This window comes from Anabrus simplex, chromosome 1 (assembly GCF_040414725.1).
Source record: "Anabrus simplex isolate iqAnaSimp1 chromosome 1, ASM4041472v1, whole genome shotgun sequence".
In the NCBI taxonomy this organism is placed as follows: domain Eukaryota; kingdom Metazoa; phylum Arthropoda; class Insecta; order Orthoptera; family Tettigoniidae; genus Anabrus; species Anabrus simplex.
This window is the reverse complement of record NC_090265.1, coordinates 244,598,538-244,620,679: the sequence shown is the minus strand read 5'-3', so window position 1 is coordinate 244,620,679 and position 22,142 is coordinate 244,598,538. Positions and strand designations below refer to the sequence as shown.

The 22,142-nt window shown below is 38.6% G+C and overlaps 1 protein-coding gene across 1 annotated transcript in view; it reads right to left on the bottom strand.

The window, feature by feature from the left end:
* Agps (alkyldihydroxyacetonephosphate synthase) overlaps positions 1–22,142 on the bottom strand; it is a 285,528-nt gene that overhangs the window by 91,508 nt on the left and 171,878 nt on the right. The window contains exon 4 of the mRNA XM_067159073.2: positions 13,069–13,218. Coding sequence (XP_067015174.2) covers positions 13,069–13,218 — 150 coding nt within the window. The remainder of the gene's footprint in view (positions 1–13,068; positions 13,219–22,142) is intronic.

Here is a 22,142-nt window from a genome sequence, read left to right as displayed (position 1 = left end):
CCCGGCCAGCAGGCCCCGGACCTGCCGCACCAGAGGGCGCCGCGGGAAACAGGCATCAATAGACTGCAGCGAGCCCAAGGAGTCAGCACACAGAAGAAAGTGCGACACCCACCGGACAGAGTGCACCGCAGAGCCCCACAGACAGCACAGAGCCCCACCGCACACACACTACAGGTCTCTGTGAGAGCAAAGAGAAACCTATCACCATCGACAATGAACGCACAGCCACCCCCGCGTCCGCCCCTGAACCATCCGTGCAAATGACGACTGAACCTGGACACCGGCCAACAACAGTTAGAGCCCCCCAACAAACCGAAAGGCCTGCGATCCCTCACCCCCAGGCCAGCGCATAGATCCAGGACAACCTCAGGTCGTCGCACCATTCACGGAGGCACCCTACCAGGCTGCCCGACAATGCAAGGAACCAAAGGCACACCCAACAATCCGCAACCGCCACCCAACTGCACTCCAACCACCGTGCCGCTCGAGGACAAGCAGCACAGAGCCGACGGTGTCCATCGTTTAACACGCAAGGATAGCCCGGGTGAAGCGACTTCTGCCGCAAATCTGCAGCACCAGCGCCCCAGGCGCAAAGGCGGCACACCAGACCCAGCGAGCAGGCCAAAAATGGGGCCTGCAACGAAAGAAAAAGAAAAAAATGAATCAACTCGAGGAGAAATTTATGCTGGTTCCCCTGTGCAAGTACTTTGTTCATTGGATTACTGTACTGTACGCATTTCAGATCCCTTGTACTAGCACGCAAAGTACCCGATGCCCTTAAAACATCGTGGCATATCAAACATTCCTATGACAAGGGGAGGAAGGACATAGGTCTATCGCTTCTGTCTGCATTGCAATACAGGACAGTAATTCTGTCCTTGTACGATTTCCCGCCATGGCACATCTGTCGTAATTCAGAAATGCCAACCCTTGCTGCATCACAGTTTATCCTAAGACCCATTAATGCACGCAGTCACCTTGTTTCACAGTTTAAACATTTCAAATACCACGGAAAGAACTATTTCCGAGATGTATTCAAGAAGGGGCATTTATTCACATAATGCACTTGGATAAATCGCTGACAAACATAACCTCACGCAACAAAAGAAAAAAAAATCCTGATTCAAAGACGAGAACAAATTACAGTGGCTTCCCTGTGCAGGTGCTTTATTTTTTGGATTACTGTACTGTTTGCATTTTCAGATGCCTTGTACTTGCACAGAAAGTACAGTGACCCCCATCTCCTTTTTAAAAAAAATTGCTTGGGACAGGCATAAAAAACAATGCAGTTTCATTGGCATTGACAATATTGTTCGGTGCATACGAATTGATTATAATTATGACCCGCACTTTTTCGTCAACTGTCAGCATCGCCAGTGTTCTAATACCAATATAAATGGTCCGTTATTGGACATTATAAATTTTCCAGCGAACTCATTCCTGGATGCCAGCGTTTCACCCCCGTGTGCTAAGTTGGGCTTGTCAGTTGGTACATAGCACACCCACCAAGACGCATGGCTAGTGCATACTGTAGAGGCCACTGCATAGGCTACTTGGAGTCACCGTTAGTGCCAATGCACTATGAGAGACATTTGTCTCATTACTAAAAATTGTTGCCTGCTTGACCATAGATGATATAGATGTTGATTCCCAGAGGGAACCTGAAATATTTGTCCCAAATGAGTAAATTTATATTTGTATTTATTATAAATTACTCAAATTTACTCATTCGGGACAAATATTTCAGGTTCCCTATGGGAATCAACATCTATATCATCTAATGGCCAAGCAGGCATCAATTTTTGGTAATGAGACAAAAAGTCTCTCATTGTGCATTGGTACTGCCGATGGCTCCAAGTAGCCTAAGCAGTGGCCTCCATGGTATGCGCTAGCCATGCGTCTTGGTGGGTGTGCTATGTACCAACTGATCAGCCCAACTTAGCAAACGGGGGCAAAACGCTGGCAACCAGGAATGAGTTAGCTAGAAAATTTATTATGCCGCATAACAGACCATTTATATTGGTGTTATAAATTTATTCATTCGGGACAAATACTTCAGGTTCCCTATGGGAATCAGCATCTATATCGCCAGTGTTCGCCGATTCTGATTCTACGCACATTGGCTGTTACGTGATATTGTGGCGTTCCTTAATAAGCTGAATACAAAATAATTAAGATTTCACTCGAACTTAGTAACTATGAAACACACTTTCGACACACCAAAGTGAAAGTGCGGAAAGGTTATGAATTTAAATTACTCTGTAAAATACTATTTTTTTTAAATGTACAGGCAGTTTTATTTTAAAAGTCTAAATTGTTTTCCATTTAAATATGACAAATGGGGGCAGTTTCTTTCTATCTGCAGTTACACAAAGCATAACTGCACAGCCAACATCGAAAACTAGGTGAGCAGAAGCATGTTGCCAACCCTGACTCAAATAAAACCTGCACCCCAATTTCACGCCTCAATTTAAAAAAAAAAATGCAGGTATTATTCGCGTAAATATGGTAATGCTGGACAAGAACTTTGACTGGACAGAACACGTAACTGCTAAATGCCAAATCACTCCCTTAAAAATCACTTAAAAGAATGAAAGATTTACTTCCATTAAAGATCAGAAAGCTGTTGGTTCAAAGGCTACAAATGGCTCCGACTACTGTGACATCGTGTACGACAGACTAAGTGGCTAAGAGCTCAGAATGCTTGTATCTGCTTTATAACGAACATTCCAGTATTTCATTATATAACTCTTGCATTCCATGAGTTAAATTGGCTGAACCTAAACCATCGTCACAGCTATCATTCCTTGCTTCTACCCCACAAAATAATATAGAAGCAGACATCCTCTGATGTAACAGATTCTTTCCAGTTTTTCTCAGCCATTCATAATATCCCAACCAGAGCTGCAGCTAACGTAACCCTCAAAATACCAAATCACAGATCCACCCTCTACAATAATTCTTTTGTTGTCAGTACAATTCAAACATGGAATTTGTTCCCCAACGACCTAAGGGACACCCGATCTGAAACCGGTACCTGTATTTAAAAAGAAATGTTGGCAGCAGTACTTGTATGGATCAAGTTGAGTGTAAATACATTAATTCTACTTTCCTGTTTTGTTATTTCCTTCTGTATCACTAAGTTTTACTCAATTTTGTTTTTACTGATGCATTAGGACACTTATTTATTCTGGATTATTTTAGATACATTTCTTTTTCTTTCCTTCAATTTTTATAACCATGTGTATAGTTTAGTATTATAGTATGTGTGTTTGTGTGTGTAATATATTGTGAACTGTATGTACATTATAAGACATGGTCTGGCAGAATAGCAGGTTTCATAGCCTGAGTCACGCCATGGAATTAAAGGCATAAAATAAATAAATAAATAATTTTTTATGTGAGAAATTATTATTGAGACCAAATCTCAGAACCTACATTGAGGAACTTGGGGCTATGCACACAGATCTTTTGCTTCACAACGATGTTCACTGGCTTAACAAATGAAACATGCTTTCCATATTCTTTAAGCTGAAAAACAAAATAAGATTTTGCAGTGGGTGTGACAAAGATATTAACCAGAAACGTCAATTCATCAACTTCCTCGATGGTGAAGGAACAGCCCATCAGATTGCTTTCTTGAGTGATATATATATTAACTACTTGAACAATCTTACTATCATTGCTTTTTTCTGAAGGCTGAATGTCGCACTAACACATCAAAGGTTTTCGGCAATGCAAGAACGCGAAAGGGCTAGAAATGGGAAGGCATAGCCATGGCTTTAATTAAGGTACAGCCGTAGCATTTTCCTGGTGTGAAAATGGGAAACCACAGCAAACCATCTTCAAGGCTGCCAATGGAAGGATTCGAACCCACCATCTTCCAAATTTCTAGCTCACCACTATACAATCCTAACCACATGGTCAACTCACTCAGTTCTTACTACTATTATTCAGGGACCAGGAAAATTATGATGTACGAGTCATTCGAGCTAACTAAAATTTATTCAACACTTGGAGGAAATAATGAATTTTCCCCTACTTTGTTATCTTCAAAAAAAGTTTGTTACAGAAATTGTCACTTTTGTACCAACTGAAGAGAGAATTTGATGTACGATTCATGCAGTTCCACAAATTGGACAACATTTTTCAGGCTGTGATTCATAGATCCTTGAAAGGAGAATAGTGTACCAAAGCAATTGGATTGTAGAACTTTGACAAGGCAGAACAGAGGGAAATGCTACAGCTGCAGATGACAGAAAAAAGGGCAGTGAAAGCTGATGTGTCATTCTGGCTCTCTCTTGATAGAGATTCACACTATAAATTATGCAAGGTTTCAAAATATGAGCTGATATAACTGAGGTAGACATTATGTGTGTGCAAGTATGAGTTTTAACATGAAATTTAACCATTGCTAGAATTTCGTACACTCCAGACTTTGAAAAGATTTCACAAAACAGGACGTACCATTTTACTTACTGAGAAGGTTGGTTGGGTGAATTGTATATTTGAAACATGCATATTGTCTTTGAATTTAAAATTGATCTGAAAGTTTTTCCTATGTGAATATGCTCAATCTAAACAATCCACTGGTTGAAATCTAAAAAAATGCATGTAAGTACACTGCTAACTGACACCAAATTACACTATTTACCTTTTTACTGGAGTAAGCAACCACCATAAGCGAGAACGGTACCTGTCTAACTCAGCCATGTATTTGGACCCCCAAGAGCCCCTATACTGCAATATCATTATCAGTTCAGATCCCAGGCAAAAATTAACTGAAGACCTTCAATTTGCAGAGTTTGAACATTAAGGTAATTATGAGGAAGTCTGAATATTCACCATCATCATCAATGTCCTACTCCAGTGGCACGGGGGTGGTTAACAAGCCTCCTTCACTCCTTTCTGTCCTTCCGCTTTTCCTGCTCCATTACTTCCACCACATCTAATCCAGCTTCTCTAATGTCCTTCCAAATCTGATCTATCCACCTTCTTCCTCGGTCTTCCAACTGGTCTCTTTCCCTTAATTTCCCTTTCCAATTCCCTTCTTGCTACCCGTTTCTTTCCCATTCTTTTTACACGTCTGAACCATCTCGGACTTGCTTTCTGTATGTTCCGTACTAACGGTTCTATATTTAGCTCTTCTCTGATTTTAATATTTTGAATTCTATGTCTTCTTGTCTTTTTAACCAATGTTCTTAAAAATTTCATTTCTACTGCTTGCATCTTACTATCTTCTCTCTTATTAGTTACCAGTGTTTCTAGTCCGTATGTTACAACTGGTATGAAATACTGTTTATATAATGTTAATTTCGTTCTCTTGGGTACTTTGACAACCCATAAAAGCTCTCTAACTTGATGAAAAAATGTTGTACCTTTACTTGGGGTGTTATCAATTTGAGGGTTGATCTCATTACTTCCATTAATAATGCTACCCAGATATGTAAACTGTTCTACATTCTCTAACCGTTCTACGTCTATGTTCACTTGGCTTCTCTTTTTCTCTTTTCCACAGTCCATGACTATAGTTTTCTTTTTACTAATTACCATTTCAACCGCCTTTAGATTTTCATTCCAAATGTCCAGTCTCCTTTCCACCTCCTTTTCTCCTTTTCTCCCTTTCCCCAAATCACCACATCATCTGCAAATACCAAAGTATTCACTTCATCACTGCTGATACTCTGTTTTACACGTTTTATGATTTCATCCATCAATATAATGGTGACAGTTCACTTACTTGCTTGAGACCATTTTTTTGTATAAAATGTTTCAGTCACCACTCTCCACTTGTACAATGCTTTTACTCTCAAGATACATTTTTATAGTTAATGATTTTGGTACATTCCTTTTCAGGAGGCATTCCCATACATGTTTTCTCTTAACTGTATCATAAGCCTTTCCCAAATCCAATAATACAAATATGATTTCCTTGTTTCTTTCCAGATGTTTTTCCATTATCGTTCACACTGTAAATATCAAGTCTATTGTTGATCTATTTGGTCTAAAGCCAGACTGTTCTTCCTCTAACTATGTTTCTATTATATCCCTCAGTCTTTTGTCTATGACTTTCTCCATTATTTTTAGCCCATGTGATAATAGGGTTATACCTCTATAATTTTCACATTTCTTCCTATTTCCTTTTTTGAACATTGGTACAATGCTTCCTTGTTGCCAATCTTCAGGTATCTTTTCATCCTTCCATATGGCATTGAGGGCTCTGTATAGCCACTGTAGTCCACTGCTTTCTGCTGCCGTAATCATATCAGCATTGAATTCGTCTTTTCCACTTGCTTTACCTTTGGTCATTGCTTTCACTGCCCTTTCAAGTTCCAACCATGTTATCGGGTTCTCTTCTTTTTCTCCATCTATTATTTCCATTTTCTTATCTCCTTCTTCCTCCGAGCAGTCATTCTCATTATAAAGTTTTTCAAAATACTTTGCCATCACCTTCTAAAGACCGTTTTCGTCATGTACAATGGATCCATCTTCCCTCTCTAATGCCTTGATTTTTTCTTGATTTATTCTTTTCGATTTTATTACTCTGTACAATAGTTTCTGATTTCCTCGACTATCTTGCTCAATTTTGTTCATAAACTCTCCCCAACATTTCTCCTTTTCTTCCTTGATACTCCTCTTTACTTGTAGTTTCAATCTTTTGAATTCCACATGTGTGTTGTTTGAGTCATCAGTCCATAGACTGGTTTGATGCAGCTCTCCATGCCACCCTATCCTGTGCTAACCTTTTCATTTCTACGTAGCTATTGCATCCTACATCTGCTCTAATCTGTTTGTCATATTCATACCTTGGTCTACCCCTACCGTTCTTGCCACCTACACTTCCTTCAAAAACCAACTGAACAAGTCCTGGGTGTCTTAAGATGTGTCCTATCATTCTATCTCTTCTTCTCGTCAAATTTAGCCAAATCGATCTCCTCTCACCAATTCGATTCAGTATCTCTTCATTCGTGATTCGATCTATCCATCTCACCTTCAGCATTCTTCTGTAACACCACATTTCAAAAGCTTCTATTCTCTTTCTTTCTGAGCTAGTTATCGTCCATGTTTCACTTCCATACAATGCCACGCTCCACACAAAAGTCTTCAAAAACATTTTTCTAATTCCGATATCAATGTTTGAAGTGAGCAAATTTCTTTTCTTAAGAAAGCTCTTCCTTGCTTGTGCTAGTCTGCATTTTATGTCCTCCTTACTTCTGCCATCGTTGGTTATTTTACTACCCAAATAACAATATTCATCTACTTCCTTTAAGACTTCGTTTCCTAATCTAATATTCCCTACATCACCTGCCTTCGTTCGACTGCACTCCATTACTTTTGTTTTGGACTTATTTATTTTCATCTTGTACTCCTTACCTAAGACTTCATCCATACCATTCAGCAACTTCTCAAGATCTTCTGCAGTCTCAGATAAAATAACAATATCATCGGCAAATCTCAAGGTTTTGATTTCCTCTCCTTGGACTGTGATTCCCTTTCCAAATTTCTCTTTGATTTCCTTTACTGCCTGTTCTATGTAAACATTGAAAAGGAGAGGGGACAAACTGCAGCCTTGCCTCACTCCTTTCTGAATTGCTGCTTCTTTTTCAAAGCCCTCGATTCTTATCACTGCAGACTGATTTTTATACAGGTTGTAGATAATTCTTCGTTCTCGGTATCTGATCCCTATCATCTTCAGAATCATAAATAGCCTGGTCCAATCAACATTATCGAATGCCTTTTCTAGATCTACGAATGCCATGTACGTGGGCTTGTCCTTCTTGATTCGATCCTCTAAGATCAGACGTAAAGTCAGGATTGCTTCACGTGTTCCTACATTTCTTCTGAAGCCAAATTGATCTTCCCCCAACTCAGCTTCAACTTGTTTTTCCATTCTTCTGTAAATAATACGTGTTAAAATTTTGCAGGCATGAGATACTAAACTAATAGTGCGGTAGTTTTCACACCTGTCAGCACCGGCTTTCTTGGGAATAGGTATAACAACATTCTGCTGAAAATCGGATGGGACTTCTCCTGTCTCATACATCTTGCACACTAAACGAAATAACCTTACCATGCTGGTTTCTCCTAAGGCAGTCAGTAATTCAGCGGGAATATCATCAATTCCAGGTGCCTTGTTCCTATTTAGGTCACTCACAGCTCTGTCAAACTCTGACCTCAAAATTGGGTCTCCCATTTCATCAGCATCAACAGCCTCTTCATGTTCCAAAACGAAATTATCTACATCGTTACCTTGATACAACTGTTGGATATGCTCCTGCCATCTTTCTGCTTTGTCTTCTTTCCCTAGAAGTGGCTTTCCATCTGAGCTCTTAATATTCATGCACCTAGATTTTCTTTCTCCAAAGGTTTCCTTGATATTCCTGTATGCAGCATCTACCTTTCCCAGGACCATACAGCCTTCGACATCCTTGCACTTTTCCTTCAGCCATTCTTCCTTAGCTACCTTGCACTTTCTATCCACTTCATTCTTTAATCGCCTGTATTCTTTTCTGCCCTCTTCATTTCTAGCATTCTTGTATTTTCGTCGTTCATCAATCAGGTCTAGTATCTCCTGAGTTATCCACTGATTCTTAGTTGATCTTTTCTTCCTTCCTAACATTTCTTCAGCAGCCCTACTGACTTCATTTTTCATGACTCTCCACTCTTCCTCTACTGTGTTTCCTTCGGCCTTTTCATTTAGTCCTTGTGCAACATGTTCCTTGAAACAATCCATCACACTCTTTTCTTTCAACTTGTCTAGATCCCATCTTTTTGCATTCTTTCCTTTCTTCAATTTCTTCAATTTCAGATGGCATTTCATGACCAACAAGTTGTGGTCAGAGTCCACGTCTGCTCCTGGGAAAGTTTTGCAATCCAACACCTGGTTTCTGAATCTCTGCCTAATCATAATGAAGTCTATTTGATACCTTCCAGTGTCTCCAGGTCTCGTCCACGTATACAGCCGTCGTTTGTGGTGTTTGAACCAAGTATTGGCGAGGACTAAATTATGGTCAGTGCAGAATTCAACCAGCCGACTTCCTCTTTCGTTTCTTTGTCCCAATCCAAATTCTCCTACTGTACTACCTTCTCTTCCTTGGCCTACCACTGCGTTCCAGTCTCCCATCACAATTAGATTCTCGTCACCTTTGACATATTGTATTAAATCTTCTATCTCCTCATATATTCTTTCAATTTCTTCATCATCCGCTGAACTAGTAGGCATATAGACCTGCACTATTGTGGTGGGCATTGGTTTGGTGTCTATCTTGGCGACAATAATTCTTTCACTATGCTGGTCGTAGTAGCTTATCCGCTGCCCTATTTTCTTATTCATTATCAAACCAACTCCTGCATTACCCCTGTTTGATTTCGTGTTGATAATTCGGTAGTCGCCTGACCAAAAATCCTGTTCTTCCTGCCAACGTACTTCACTTATACCAACTACATCTAACTTTAGCCTATCCATCTCCCTTTTCAGATTCTCTAACCTACCACAACGATTCAAACTTCTAACATTCCACGCTCCGACTCGCAGAATGTCAGTATCCATCTTCCTGATGATCGCCCCCTCTCGTGTAGTCCCCACCCGGAGATCCGAATGGGGGACTAGTTTACCTCCGGAATATTTTACCCGGGAGGAAGCCATCATCAGTACATCATTCATACAGAGAGAGCTGCATGTCCTCGGGAGGTGGTTACGGCTGTAGTTTCCCGTTGCTTTCAGCCGTGTAGCAGTATCAACACAGCTAAGCCATGTTGAGTATTATTACAAGGCCGTATCAGTCAATCATCTAGACTGCCGCCCTTGCAACTACCGAAAGGCTGCTACCCCCCTTTCGATGAACCATTCGTTAGTCTGGTCTCTCAACAGATACCCATCCGATATGGTTGCACCTGCGGCTCGGCTATCTGCATCATTGGGACACGCAAGCCTCCCCACCGCGGCAAGGTCACATGGTTCGCAGAGGAGGATTCCACATGTAACCTTTCTATATTATACTCATCCCTCTGATAAGTTTTTTGCTTTTCCTTATCCATTTCTTTCTTCACCTTGTTCCTTTCTTTTATTTCTTTTTTTATTTTGTCTGTCCACCACTATGTTTCCTTTCCCTTAACCTTTGCTTTTGTTTTCCCGCATACCTCAATTGCTGCTCCCACAAATGTCTGTCTTAAATTGTCCCGCTCTTCTTCTCCACTTCGTACTTCCGTGTTAGGCAACTTCCTTTTAATACAATCTTGGAATGCCATTCTTTTATCCTCCTCCTCCAATTACCAGTTCCTGATCTTTGGTTTTTCTTCAATACGATTTTAGGGATTTTTACTTGTTTTAATTCCACAGTCAATAATCTATGATCACCTTTCATACTTTCACCGGGGATTATCTTTGTATTCATGATGTATCTTCCCCATTCTTGGTCTGTTGTTATAAAATCGATGAGTGTTCCATACTGTCCATCCCAACTATATCAGCTGATCTTATGGCTATTCCTCTTCATAAACCATGTGTTTTTCATTATCAGGTTATTTCTGATGCAAAAGTCCAACAGTTTCTCTCCATCTTCATTTCTATCGCCATACCCATGTGGGCCCAGAACATTCTCATATCCCATTCTATCAGTTCCCACATGAGCATTCAGATCTCCCATTATCATGATCCCATCTCCAACAATATGCGTTTCCAGTTCATTGAAGAACTCTTCTTTTCTTCCATGCTACATCCTGTCTTTATAGCATACACCTGTATTATCTTCAGTAGTTCCTTGTTTACATGTATGTGCATTATTATCGTTCTTTAATTTACATACTCAACTTCAGCTATTGGTTCGACATTCTGATTCACTAGAAATCCCACACCATTTCTTTTCTCTTTACTGTTACCCATCCAGTACAAGGTATACCCCTTTCTTAGTTTCTTCATTCCTTTCCCTTTCCATTTTACTTCATTTAATCCCAGGATGTCACGTTTTCGTCTCTCCATTAGGTCAATCAATTCATTTTCCTTCCGATTCATTGTTAAAATATTTATTGTTCCAAATCTGGTTTTTTTTCTTGTAACCAGGCTTCCAGCGGTTACACGATACACAGTTAAAAAGGGAGGAAAATAAATCAAATTACACGGTACCTTAAAACGTTAACACGCCGTAAACATCAAATGAACTGCGCCAAATACACACAAATATCAGGTTGGGCAACATGACGACTAAAGGAACGTGGAATGGGGCTGGGAGCCTACCAAGGCCAGAGAGATAAAGTTGTGGGTTTCCAGAAAAATCGACGGTGATTTCTTGATCCAAGGTATTATTTTCAAAATGAACATTACAAGGTAAGATTCGAACAAAATTCATCTATCCAAAACAATCCAGTTCCATAATTTACGAATACAAGTTTAGATGTTGTTTGACAACAGCTTAGCTATTAGGCCAAGAGGTTAACTAACTATATCTTAGCATAATCCAAGTTCTACAATACAAGTTTGAAGGTAAGAGGAAACACAAGCTACCAATACAACATTCAAATGGAAGTTAACATGCTTTCTAAGACATCTGAGAAACATAACTGAAATAGGGGGAAATCAGAAATTTCTAAACTTGGCGCAGAGGCCAGTTCAACTTGCTCCCACACCAAAAACACTTCTGATGTGGGGCAGCGAAAAAACTAGCCTGCATGAAGTGACACGGAGTTACTAGAGGCAAACCCCGAGGAAAATTAATCTACAAATTACATGTTTAGCAAAACAAGGAAAGGGGAATGCCTCAAAAGCAAACAGGCAGGCCCAGCTGAAAAGCTAAGGCTCCTGAAGTAATTGAGTGGTGAGTAGGGTAAACTATGTGAAAATGCAAGCGGACATTAAATATAAATTAAAGTGGAACCGAAATCAAGAGGGCTTACCCCAAGGTAGCCAGTCCCGGGAGCGAGGAGTTGCCGACGTGTGTCAAAACTTTGGACTAACGAGAGAACGAAAGACTACGAAATCTTGCCTTGCTCACTTAAAAAGGGAAGTCTGGCCTCGGTGCGATTACCGAGTGGCCAATCAGAATACAGGAGCTTGCCTGTCACCACCCAGACCCACCAATCATAACACTTTACCAAGTCGCGATGTTTTGACTATGCTCCAGAACATAAACAGACATTAATCGCAAACTTTCCATCTTCCAGAATTAGTAAGGACATATTTCTAGAATCGACAACCGACAGGGGCCCACACATCCTGTTCTAAAAGTCCGCATCACAACCTTTCTGGTCTGTTCCAGCTATTATAGAACAATAATTTACAATCTAGTAGTTTCCTAAGTAGATAAAGGGAATAAAAATAAAACATACTACAAAAATATTTTACACCATACAGGTTAGGTAGCTAAATGGAATACAAATAAAATATTCTGCCACAACACTCAACATCATACAGTAAGTATTCCTTAAAAAAGGTTTACAAATAAAATATTCTACAACATCATTCCACATCATACAGAAAACATTTAAAAGAGATTCTACACAGGTCTCAGTTCTCTGATCTAACACTTGCACGAACATCAGCATTACCATCATACTGTGCAATTGTAGTCAGAGACTTGTCAATTCCATTTCCATTTTTAAATTTCCATCCGAGGCTTGTATTGTAGTTGAAAGCATATACAAATTTACTCCTCTGCTGACCTAACAATAATGCATCTGAGGATTTTCTTTTGGGGTTTACTCCCTTAGCCTTTGAAGATCCCTCGTCTCCTGTTCTATAATTTTCCTTTTAAAGGAAATTGAACATAATATTTTACTTGTACCACATCTTATTTTAACATTAAACAAATGTGGCAAGGGCCGATGACCTTTGATGTTAGGCCCCTTTAAACAACAAGCATCATCATCATCATCATCATCATCATCATCATCAAATGTGGCAAATGTCTCCATAGACATGCTGCATATACACAACTTCAAACTTTTACTGGTGCCTTATAAAGCCATGATGCGATAAATGAATATCATACAATTTTCAGACATTAGATGAGAAAAAAATACATACCATACAAAGGTTCTTTGCAAACTGATTATTATTTGAAGAACATACATTACCTGGCCATACAACCATATCTGGAATGCGACTGAAGAATCCTGTTCTGAGGACAAAGATGTCGTGTAATGTTTGGCCGTGAGCTCTTATCAGTCTGTCAATCCCTTTGATCGAGTAAGCAATTCTCAGATTCTCTACTGCAGCAAGAAAAGCTAGGAAAACATAAAAATAGTTTTTTTAAATATACAAGTGTTCACAAAGAATATAATAGTTAAACTACAAACTTACTGAATAGAGAAGCTAATCCCTATGAACCAGAAGTCCCTTGGTTGTTTGTCTTCTACACAGTGATCAGATGATATGCTTTACTCCAGTGAGCGTGGCGTTTTTCCTACGGGCAAGTTACCCACTCGTTCATCGCACACAGGACTGGAATCGCATGTTTTGTTGCCTACCCCAGCCTTTTGTTCTGTGTGTGTGCGCATCCCTGCTAGCTGACCTTGTACATGTGCCCAATATCATACAGTAGTTGTATATCTGTAGTGTGTTTTCAGCAGCACAGTGTGCCTTTATGCAAGATTCATATGTGTTACAGTGTGTCTTTATGCAAGATTCATGTGTGTTAAATCAGTAAGTTCATGAAGTTCAAAGACTGTTTCATGAAATATTTCCAGGTGTAAATGTTCCAAGTCGTAAAACAGTCCGTAACCTTTATAATAATTTAAAGGAAAATGAAAGTATCCAACCTAAGAAACCAAAACCTTTTCCCTTTGTGAAAATCAAATGATCATAAATATGTCTCTTGGTCATGGCCATCCATCAACAGTTCGTAATTTCAGATGACCACCAGCCATAAGACAGCCTGCACGGCAGCTAGGGTTACACTTCCGTCACACTAACATCCGTAACGCAAATTTTCAGAAGACTCCCAGGCATAAGACATAACTTTTCTAAAAAAAAAATCACTCCATCTTGCCCAACAAATGGGAATTTCATTCAAGTCTGTGCAAAAGGCTACTTATTACACATAAAAGCTGTATAAAATAACTGACACATCCCTTCAAATGGGTGACCCTGTACCTAGGCACACATTTTGTGAATGAAGTATGAAAAATATATACAATGAACAAATAGACCCACATTTAATATTCTTCTTGGACGAGGTCTGATTCCACCTCAATAGTTGTGTATACACAAAACAATTACTGGAATATTGTTAAAAAGGAATTTGCACATCAAGTGAACATGATACAAAAATTGGTGTATTTATTTATTTATTTATTTATTTACTTATTTATTTATTTATTTATTTATTTATTTATTTATTTATTTATTTATGTCAGTAGCACAATATAGATTACAGATTGCAAATTAGATAAAATAAATGAAATTACAATATTACATAAAATTAAACAGTTATTTACAAAATAACGGCCCAGAATTTGGCCACGTTAACAGCACTGATACTGGCCTGTGCCAGATAAAGTTCTGTGAATTTAACAGGGCGTAGAGGGCAATTAATTAGGTGCCTTCTTGTTTGTACCATGCCGCATTCACATAGGGTCTGATCCCCCTTCAGGAGGCCCCATTTCTTCATATTGTCCTTTGATCTTCCAACGCCTGCTCTTAGTCTGTTCAGTGCCTTCCATGTAGTCCAGGTTTCTTCATGACCAAGGGGAAGCTTTTCCTTCAATTTCAAGAGTTCTGGATGAAAAGGGATCTTCTGATTCCAGAGTAAAAGTCTGGTGTTTTTTGCATCTGCACTAGCGGGGATGAGGAGTGCATAAAACTGTTCCTGGACTTCAATCGAGTGGGTGGTAGTTTGTGTTCATGTAGGGGGTGGGCTGAGCTGGTAGAAGCCTTGAACTTCTCCACATTTGCAGCTACTTCGCGTCTGATTTCAGAAGAGGCTATTCCTGCAAGGGAGTACAGTTTGTCTGCTGGTGTTGGTTTCAGACATCCTGTAATGTCTGCATGTTTCATTCAGGGAGACATTGACCTTTCTGGCATGTGTAGATTTATACCAAACGGGACTAGCATACTCCCCTGCTGAATAACAAAGTGCTAAGGCTGTTGTCCTTACCGTATGAGGGTGAGCGCCCCACTCTGAACCTGTCACTTTACGGAGCAGGGAGTTCTGAGAGGAGACCTTTGCCTTGATGTTTGAACAGTGCTCCCTGTAAGTTAGAGAATGATCCAAAGTAACACCCAAGTATTTCAGTGTGTGATTATGTTCTAGGACTTTGTCCTTCCAATTCACTTGCAGCTTCCTTGATGCTTATTTGTTTATTCAGATGGAAAGCACATACTTTAGTTTTTGATGGATTTGGTTTGAGATTATTGGTCTCATAGTAGTGAGACAAAATATCCAATGCTGAAGTGAGATTGGGGGACACGAGAGAAACCTCCCAGAAGGGTGAATTTACATGTGATATTGCCATACATCCGCGTCTTCTGGGCAACGGACTAGAACTATTCCTAGACGGCTGATTCTCTCACTCCAGTAGCACTATTACTAGAAATTGGTGTATGGTGTGCTATCAGTGGTGAAAAAATCATATTACCATTAAAAAAAAAAAAAATTTTTTAGAATGCAGTCAATTCTGTTATGTGAATACCATACTACCCCCTCCTCACTTTCCAGAGAATTAACTGACAAGGAGCGTGATTTTGCATTTTTTCAACAGGACTCTGCCACTGCTCACACAGCAAATGATATGAAAGAAATTCACAAAGTGTTTCCACAGAATAGAGTTATTAGTAGGGATTTGTAGTTCCCTCAGTACCCCCAATTTATCCACCTGCGATTATTACCTCTGGGATAAATTAAAAAGACGAACCCCCATACTACACAAGAACTGAAACATAATATTTGTCAGAAAACTGCTGGGATTCCTCAACGTGAACTACAGTGAGTGATGACACTAACATTATGAAAATACTTGCTCAACATTTAAGCATCAATTTTAACAATACAAAAATTGATGATAGTAGTAATAATACCCTATTAACACCTGTACCACAATTTAATATAATTATAACTTGGCAACTTCCAATGAAATGAAAAAACCTGCAAAATGATGATGATGATAATAATAATAATAATAATAATAATAATAATAATAATAATAATAATAATAATTTATTTATTTATTTATTTACATTTTATGGCCTTCATTGGACCACTCTAGCCAACTTTATACAAAGAATTTTTTAGTTTCCTGTCAGCCCAGTACTTCTTAATTCTCTCTGATCTTATCCTTCTTTCTTCATCGGAAATCACCCTTCCTATTGTCTGTTTGTTGATTCTGATTTGCAGTCTGGTTTGCTTGTGACTTTCTTGATTTTGTCGGTTTTGTTTTTTAGGTCTTCCAGTGTAATTTTTAGTTCATCCATATCTTCCTTGATTTCTGTAATCCACTTAATGCTGCACTTACTATTCCATAATTTTTCTATTCTCCTGATGATCCTGTTCTCTGGTGTCCTGATTAGATGTCCAAAAAATGAAATGCGTTTCTTCCTGATTGAGCTCATTACTGGTTCTACTTCCTTGTAGACTGTTTCATTAGAAGCTACTCTCCAGCGTCCATCTTTTTGGTATGATTTGTTGATGCATGTTCTAATGATTCTTCTCTCTATCTTCAGTATTTTGTCTATTTGTGCAGTTAGTTGTTTTGAAGATGGTTTTGCTTGTGTATGTTATTTCTGGTTGAATGACTGTTTTGTAATGTTTTAATTTTGTTGCTATTGACATGCCTTTTTTGTTGTAGGTATTCTTGGTGACATATTGTGCTCTGGTCAGTTTATTTATTCTGTTATGCCATGCTGGCTTTTCATTGAGGTTATATGTTATGATTTCTCCCAGATATTTAAATTTATCTACAATTTTGATTTCTTGGTTTCCTATGGCAATTTCGTTTATGAGTGGTGGGTCAGTAAACATGATTACTGTCTTTATAAAAGATATTCAAAGACCAATTTTCTGTGTTATTTCCTGTAGTGATATAACTTGTCTGGTTTCCTGAATATTGTTGGACAAGAGAACAAGGTCATCGGCAAAACCTAGGCAATTTAAACTTATGTTGTCTTTGGGTCTTCCAATTCGGATGTTCTTTGGGTTACTCTTGTACCATTCCCTCATTATATATTCCAAGGCACAGTTGAATAGCAGTGGTGACAAGCAATCTCCTTGTCTTAAGTCTGTTTTTATGATGAATGGCTCAGAGAATTCCCCTCTGAACTTGACTTTTGTTTTAGTGTTGGTTAATTTGATTAATTTTGGATGGAGCCCAAAATTTCTTAATATTTTCAACATTGAAGGTCTATGGATACAGTCGTACGCTTTTTTGAAGTCCACGAAGGTTATTGCAAGAGGTTTGTTTTGCTTCTTGTAATATGCTATGGCTAATTTTAAAGTGATGATTTGTTCTGCACAGCTTCTCCAAGGTCTGAAGCCTCCTTGGTATTAACCTAATTCTTCCTCTAGTTGCTCTCTGATCCTCCTGTATAGGATTCTGGAGAAAATCTTGTATGTGCAGTCTAAGAGAGAGACATCTCTGTAATTATCTGGATTGCTTTTATCTCCTTTTTATGGAGTGGGTGGATTATGGCTGTGGTCCAATGTTCGAGGAACTTTTCTGTTATCCAGATTTTTGTTAGGGCCATGTGTAAGGATGTTCGAACTGTATCACTGGCATATTTCCACATATCTGCAAAAACTTGGTCTTCTCCGCATGCCTTATAATTTTTGAACTCTTTGAGTGGTGTTTCCACCTCTTGGATTGTTGGGGGATTTATGAGTTCAGGCGGGGTTTTGATGGGTGTGTCTGTATTAATTGCTAAAAGTTCCTGGGGTTCTTCACAAGTCAAAAGTTTAATGAATGCTTTTGCCATGATTTCGGTATTTTCCTCGTCATTATGTGTCGTTTTTCCATCCTCACTTTTCAGCATTAATGTGGGAGGGGCAAATTTTTTTACTTGTCTTCCAAACATTTTGTAAAAGTTTCTGGAATTGGTTTTGTGGTAGTTTTCTTCTATTGAGTTAATTAGATCTTTCTGTGATTGTCTCTTGGTTTTCCTGATAATTTGTGTGAACTTTTTCCTGATATTTTTGAGGTTGGTTGCACTTTCTTCTGTTTTGTGTGTTTGAAATTTTATCAATGCCTGATGTCTTTCTTCATGAATTCTGTCACATACTGAGGTCCACCAGGCATGTCCTTTACATGTGTTCAATGGGGCTAAATTTTCAGCTTGTTGCCTGCGAATTGGAACCAGTTCTTCCAAGTTATCTGTCAGTTTTATGTTCTGTGTGACCTTTCTATATTTATCATTCAAATCAAATCAAATCAAAATCTCTTTATTTGCAAATGAGGTGTCTACCTCGGTGGCAAATGGTACACTAAAATACATTATTGTCAAGCACTAAGTATTAAATTAATTAGGAATTAATATTATAAGTTGCAATGTAGTTGATCTGATCTTGTTTGATCCTGTTCTTATGTGCTGGCATAGGAATGGGTGATTGCCAACGCTCCGACTCGATGTCTTCAAGGTGGCTACCCACCGAATCCGATGTAGCCTTCTCCTGCTTTCTTGGACAGGACGGTGGAATTTGTTTCCTAAAAGACCTTTTCATGGTTGACTTTCGAAGGTAGTTAACCTTGGGTGGAGCAAGCTCCGATTTACAACTACGGTTGTTAACCGCAGAAGGACAACCCCAGATGTTCAGGGTTCTGGGTTGGCATTTCCTCCTAACCCAATGAGGTATGGTTTTCCCGCCAATACTCGGGTGGCTGATTGCAGTGGTTTTCCGCTGGGCGATAATAATAATAATAATAATAATAATAATAATAATAATAATAATAATAATAATAATAATAATAATAATAATAATAATAATAATAATAATAATAATACTTTATAATTTAAGGTACTATAGAAATGTTAAGAGCATGCAGTCAAAGCTAACATAAATAACTGTTTGACTCTGCTCTATATATTACTAACAAAACGAACAAACATTTTTACAAATGAGATTTTCAAAGTTTCTGGAACAAATCTGATCAGCCCTAACAAACTTCTCCCCTTAGAATTTTCGATTTACTTCGCACCTTTGAAGTAGGCGGTTACCCACTCTCATAGATAGCTGCTTCCTTCACTGGTTTTGAGGCTCACATCCTGAAACTCCGGAACTGTACTTGGTACAGTCTCTTCATATCAAACTCGTGCCAAGTTATGCTAGTGCGCATATCACCATTCTCTCCAGTGTGGTTGCAGGTGCCACCTTTCCATGCCTGATAGGCATAGTAACTGCTGAAGTGAAGTGCTGTCTAACCTGGCACATTTGATGATATTTGTAAAGCTATTACCACATAGCCCAATACATGCACAGTCCCAATGAACCAACAAAGTTCATGTACGCTAATTTCAGTAAAGAGACTGAATTATGACAAAATCCGTAGTTCTTCATTCATTTATACCATGAATGAATCACACTAGCAACACCATTGTCTTACTGTCTTAAAATAAACTTCACAATATGGTTGACAGCATGGTACACTGATAACAGTCATAGCAAATGAAATAGTACAGAATCATCATCTGAATAACTAAAGAGTAATAAGTCATCTGAATAACACATCCTACATTTATACATCCTAGCAAACTTCCAGCTTTTCACCTTTTCAACTCAACTTCAATTTATCTCTATTCCATGTCAAACCACCTTTTCCTAACTAGTTTCATCTGAGTTCACATATACGTTAGTGTATTTCCCAAAGTTTTGTGCCCTCCTCCGTTTGGTACACCAGTAAGCTGAGTTGCAATGTCCCAGAAAAAGGCTGTCTGATTCTTACCATGTACCTACAGAGATTTTTATTAATATAAATATAAGAAATGCCTTAATCATTACAATCCATAAATTTATATAATCATGGTACTAGAAACTAATTATGTCATAATTTAAATACTTCAATATTTTCTCACACAATGAAATATTACACAATAACATAACATGTACATTAATTGCTGTGCAGGTACACGTTACATAACGAGGTGCCAAAAATGTGTGGAAAATCAAGAAAGATAGTTTCAACACCTTCTTTCATAATTCTGTACCATAAGTAAATTGTTTGTGTTAATGTTGTATGGTTTACCTTCCCACTATTGATCCTGACCCACATGTGGCAAATAAGTGCAAACTCACCTGTAACAAAAACACTGCACAACAGGGTAAAGCATATCTGAAACCCTGTACAAGTCATTGGCCAAAACACATATGATGAGACTGGTACACTCGTAGTAAAAGGATCAATATACAGTTGCTGCTCGTCATATCAATAGAGCCAATGATGATGATGATTATGATGATGATGATTGTATGGCCTCTGTTACCATGTGCAGGATGTTTTGAATCAGCCCCATCTAGGCTGCCCATGTGTTAATTTTGACACTCCATTTTATTCTACCAGATGGCAGAAAAACTGGTATCTTTTTGGGTGATCTATGGCTGAGTTTTAAGTGTCACCAGAGATCTTTTACATGCTGAAATTGAACAACATGGATTGTCGAATGGACAATGGACCTTCCCTTCAAAAATTAGACTACCTGTGCTGGGTTTGAACATGTGATCTTGGGATCTGGAGGCCGTTACACTATCACTGATCCACAGAGTCAGCTACATCCAGCGATATAAATTGTTTTCAGCACGACACTGTTTCAGACCTACATTATCTAGCTACAGATTTTGCAAAACAAGCAAGTAAGATTGCAATTTATGTGAATGCTGATATCAAATTCATAGCCATGAGTTTTTCAGTTTTAGGTCAAATCTTAAGAGGAACATGGTTTTACACAATCAAGGTGTCTCATTCCTGGACTGGGATTCAAACTATGATTGCTTTGGTGAGAATATCACTTTGAACCTTTTTTCATTTGTCCCTGAAGTACTTACTCTGTCACTTTACTGGAGCAAACGAAACTAAGCTAACAGAAATTAGTATTTTGCTACGCTACATCTCCAGCCATCAAACAGCTAACCACACTATGCTATTCTTGAGCAAATGCATCGAATATGATGCAGATTTGAGTTCAACCTAATCAATGCACGTTCAAACAACACTGCAGATCTGTCAGATTAGACTGTTATAAAAATGTGTGGTAAAGTCAGTGAGTCAAATCATAGGCAGCGAGAAAGGCTGGCTATTTAACTTGCTCTTATATATCATATTTTAATTGATGGTTAAAACATTTATATTCGTACTCTAAATAAACCTTCAATGTATTAGGTTGTGTTCAAAACAAAGTACACATCAAAGAAGTATACAGAACAAAGGGGGATGGCTGTTGTTCACATCTGCAGGTTTAACCTTCTAATTACCCTGCACGTGTCCCCCAGGTGGTCCTAAGCGAGCAACAAAATACTGGCAACCATACAATCCTCGAGATCTCCTGCTTAATATCACATCACACATCAGAACATGAATAAGCTGACAAATGGTTCTTCTGAGGACTATCCCTCTAGAAAGTTAGGACAATGTGTAAGAGTTTGTCAGCTGAATATTGAAGGCATTAATAAAGCAAAACCCCAAAGTGCTGCATAAGATATTAGTTGACAACAAAATTGATTTAGTTGCAATCCAGGAAACTCATGCAGCAAACAAAGCTCAACTTAGTTCAAGAGGAAAAATACCTGGGTATGACTTACTGGGTGCTACCTATGATAATGTTTATGGCATGGCAACATGTAAGACAAAATATAGAAAATGTATGTCTTATTTCTATAAGCTATACTGATTGTATTCATGAAGTTGTAACAACAGTAGGTGAAACAACTGTAGTTAATATTTATAAGCGACCTGGCATTAATTGGCCTTCTATAGTGCTTAATACTTACAATCATCCTACAACATACCTGGGGCACTTCAACAGCTATCATGAACTGTGGAAATACAGGCACAGTAATGAATATGGATATGCTTTGATGGACTGGGTCGAAGAACATGATATTCATCTTATCTTTGATGCCAAGAATAGGGGCACTTTCAGATCTGGCACCTGGAAAACTGATCACAATTCTGAGCTTTGGCTTTGTCTCATCTGATAGTAGAAGTCAACCACTTCCAGTATCAAAGAAGTC